Source organism: Empidonax traillii, unplaced genomic scaffold (assembly GCF_003031625.1).
Source record: "Empidonax traillii isolate 1590-97213 ecotype Southwest subspecies unplaced genomic scaffold, ASM303162v1 scaffold1367:size194105, whole genome shotgun sequence".
NCBI lineage: Eukaryota > Metazoa > Chordata > Aves > Passeriformes > Tyrannidae > Empidonax > Empidonax traillii.
In genome coordinates, this window is record NW_020956560.1 from 1 (window position 1) to 3,015 (window position 3,015).

At 50.4% G+C, this 3,015-nt stretch overlaps 1 protein-coding gene across 1 annotated transcript; it reads right to left on the minus strand.

Annotated features, from left to right (window-relative positions):
- Positions 1 to 250: 250 nt before the first annotated feature.
- Positions 251 to 2,888, minus strand: LOC114069817 (Bardet-Biedl syndrome 2 protein homolog). Its single transcript, XM_027906868.1, has 4 exons — positions 2,680 to 2,888; positions 1,145 to 1,372; positions 640 to 765; positions 251 to 376 (listed from the first exon to the last, which is right to left on the minus strand). Exons 1-4 carry the CDS (start codon positions 2,794 to 2,796, stop codon positions 266 to 268), a joined length of 582 nt encoding a protein of 193 aa, XP_027762669.1. The 5' UTR covers positions 2,797 to 2,888; the 3' UTR covers positions 251 to 265.
- Between the last annotated feature and the right edge of the window lie 127 nt (positions 2,889 to 3,015).

Genomic DNA, 3,015 nt, shown 5'->3' on the forward strand with positions numbered 1-3,015 from the left:
CAGGAGGGCTGGATCGGAGGGCAGATTTCTTGATTTTACCAAGTGTAAGTGAAACTTTTCACAGGACAGCTTCTTAAGAGCTCACTTCTACATCTAAGGTGCTTGCGAGTTGTTTCCCCAAAATTCAGGAAAGAATTTATTAACCATGTTCAAGAAATGTCATTGCCAGACCAGGGTGAGGAAAAGGCCCAACTCCCACGCAAGGATCACTTCAACTGCTAACATAAGTCAGAAATACCTGATAACCCAAGTTTCTTTATTACTGTCATTTCACTACAAGACCCGCTGAATTCACGTGTGAACAGTTACAAACCTCAGTTTTGCCATCACCATCGAAGTCAAACAGTGCCAAGGAACGAACGTTGTCTCCAGTAACCTAAAAACAGAAAGGCAGTCCTCAGTGCTGCTGACAGCTGTCAGAAGCTGAATTGTTTTCATTATCTCAACTGCAACAGAGCAGTTGACAGTCCGTGCACAAGCAACATCTGAGTGCACTGAATACACAACCAAAATACATTCTAAGATAAATTAAGGAAGATCAACAACCAAATTAATATTCACGCATGAAAACACCCAAGATGAATTAGTGCCATTGGAAGCATCTTCAAATAACACCAAAACCACTCTGCACAGCCTCACCGTCCAGAAACGGTCATTGCCTTCATGATCAAAGCCCTGCAGGGCACAGTTCCCACCAATAATAGCGAGTGGAGGGGAAATATCTCCAAGCTTTCCAAGAACTATTGCATTGGCTCCATCTGAAACCTACAGAGAAACAACAAAGGAAAAAGAAGACAGTAAGACATCAGAGTACACAAATCAAGGAGAGAGCTCCCGGCGTTATCACTGTCGTCGTAGCTGAGCTCTGAATGCCTATTAATTTTTTTTAATTTTGTCTTGCTAGGTGACGTGTGACATATTATGAAAATGTGCTCTCACACACACAGACATACATCACATCCACATCTTTATTTTGAAATATCGCAGATATTCTACAGAGTGTTCTGAATACAGCAGCAGAATTACTACACAGAACAGAAGCACAATTAATTGACAATGTAATGTAGAAACTGCGATCTCTGGAATGGAAAGAAACAGAAAACAATGGAGTTACTAAAAAAAGCAGACAGTTAAATTAACTTGCCTCTCTGTAGAACAAATCTGAGTTGTTATACACATCATAAGCCAATAAATTAGTCTGTGTTCCAACCAGAAGGCAATCATAACCCAGCTGAGGGTTCAGCACTCCCGAAGCCAGACAGGTGATCCCTTGATTAATGTTGAGAAGAGAAATGTCCGAATCTTGGTTACTCTGCACCAGTCGGTTTGTGCTTGTCCTCTGCCCTCGGGCATGAGGACTGTGAATAAAAACCTGTAGCAACAAGGATGTAAATATTAACACAAAGCACGTATCCAAACAGCAAAGACTATTGTTTGGATAATAAATGCGATGGGGAAGAAGGGCATTCACTTAACCTACATGAGGACAAAAGACTGGGGGTTTTGCTGACAATAGTATTTCTCACAGTTATTCTTTAACCTTGACCAGAAAAAGGGAAATGGCAGGAAAAACTGCTCTGGCCAGTGGAGTTGCAACACCATTGTTTTGTTTGTTTCTGAAAATGACAATTGATGAGTCTTCAGAGTAAGGCAAAAAAAAACCCCAAACCAAAGGGAACAACAACAAACTGAACAAATTACATCCGGCTGGTAACAGCGTTTGCAAAACAGCCCAAATATTTAGGACAATTTACCTGGTACCTATCTGTAACCTCCATCTGTGGGTGAGCACGGTTAATTTAAAAAGGAGCCTGTGATAAATAAGGTTTTATTCTCACTGACCAATATTCAGTCACTGTAATTATCTGGAGCCAAGTCAGAGGATCTCAGGGTATTATGCTCGACAGCTTCTGCTTTATGGCTGTGCAGTCTGCGCCTTGGCCGAGCCCACGTTCTGTGCTGCTCCTAAAGGCTCCAAAATAATGCTGGGAAGCATCGCAGATGAACCCTACTTGTATTTACACCCACCTAAGTGCCTCTGCGGGTTGATGCTTCAACCTATGTTTTGTTTGTTACTCAGATCGTAGCTAACCCCGTATGGTTTACATTTCAGACTCAAACAGGGCGCACGGGGTGCAGTCTGTGCATCACCCACAGAACCCTCAGCACCGCTGCCCTTATCAGCACCGTGCCTGGTCTGTACCAGCGCCAAGGCTCACTGCTGTGACTGAGAACTGTATGACAAAACCCACAGCTTGGGAAAAAAAATAATAAAAAAAAAAAAGACTGCTGGAAAATGTGAAAGTTTCCTTGGCAACTTGGGTTCGGGGCAACTTGAATGGGTCGCGCTGGAGGTGACCACTGGAGTCCCCTGGTCCAACAGGGTCCCCAGAGCGTGCTGCTCTGGATCGTGTCCCGAGGGCTTTTGAGCACCTCTGGGCAGGTGACTCCCCAGCCTGCCCACAGTGCCGGTGCCCCGCCGGGTCACCGGCTGTCAGTGCTGGCGATCGCCCCGCACACAGCCCCGCCGCCTGGGGCAGGCGAGGCCCTGCGGGGGGCGAGGGGCACGAGCCGCCCGCCCCCGGCCCGGCTCCCCGGGGTGGGGTGGGGTGGGGTGGGGTGTGTGAGGGGGGGGTCAGCGCGGCTGCCGCGGCCCCGCGGCCGCTCCGGCCCCGTTACCTTGCCCGCCTGCGTGGCGGCCGCCAGGCAGGGGTGCGTCCCGTCGTACCGGCCCAGCGCCACCATGCGGGGCAGGATCTTGTGGTTCAGCTTCAGCGTGAACACGGGCACCAGCATGATGGGAGCGGGGAGCGGGGCGGACGCGAAGGGACACGGCGGGGCACGGCGGGACACAGCCCCGGGCCGGGCCGGGCCGCGGGGCCGCCCCACACGCGGGGCCCAACACCGGCACCGGCACCGCCCGCGCGCACGCGCGGCCGCCGCGTCAGCGGGCAGGGCGAGACCAACGGGGGAGCGGGGGGGGGTGATGGGGGGCGGCCCGAGGGGAGCGGGGAC

Excerpts from the sequence above, each read along its gene's own strand:
- LOC114069817 (XM_027906868.1), bottom strand. The coding sequence starts at position 2,796 with ATGCTGGTGCCCGTGTTCACGCTGAAGCTGAACCACAAGATCCTGCCC. Across the intron at positions 1,373-2,679 it reads CCGCCACGCAGGCGGGCAAG|GTTTTTATTCACAGTCCTCA; the intron begins GTAACGGGGCCG and ends TTGTTGCTACAG. Across the intron at positions 377-639 it reads GCAATGACCGTTTCTGGACG|GTTACTGGAGACAACGTTCG; the intron begins GTGAGGCTGTGC and ends TTCTGTTTTTAG.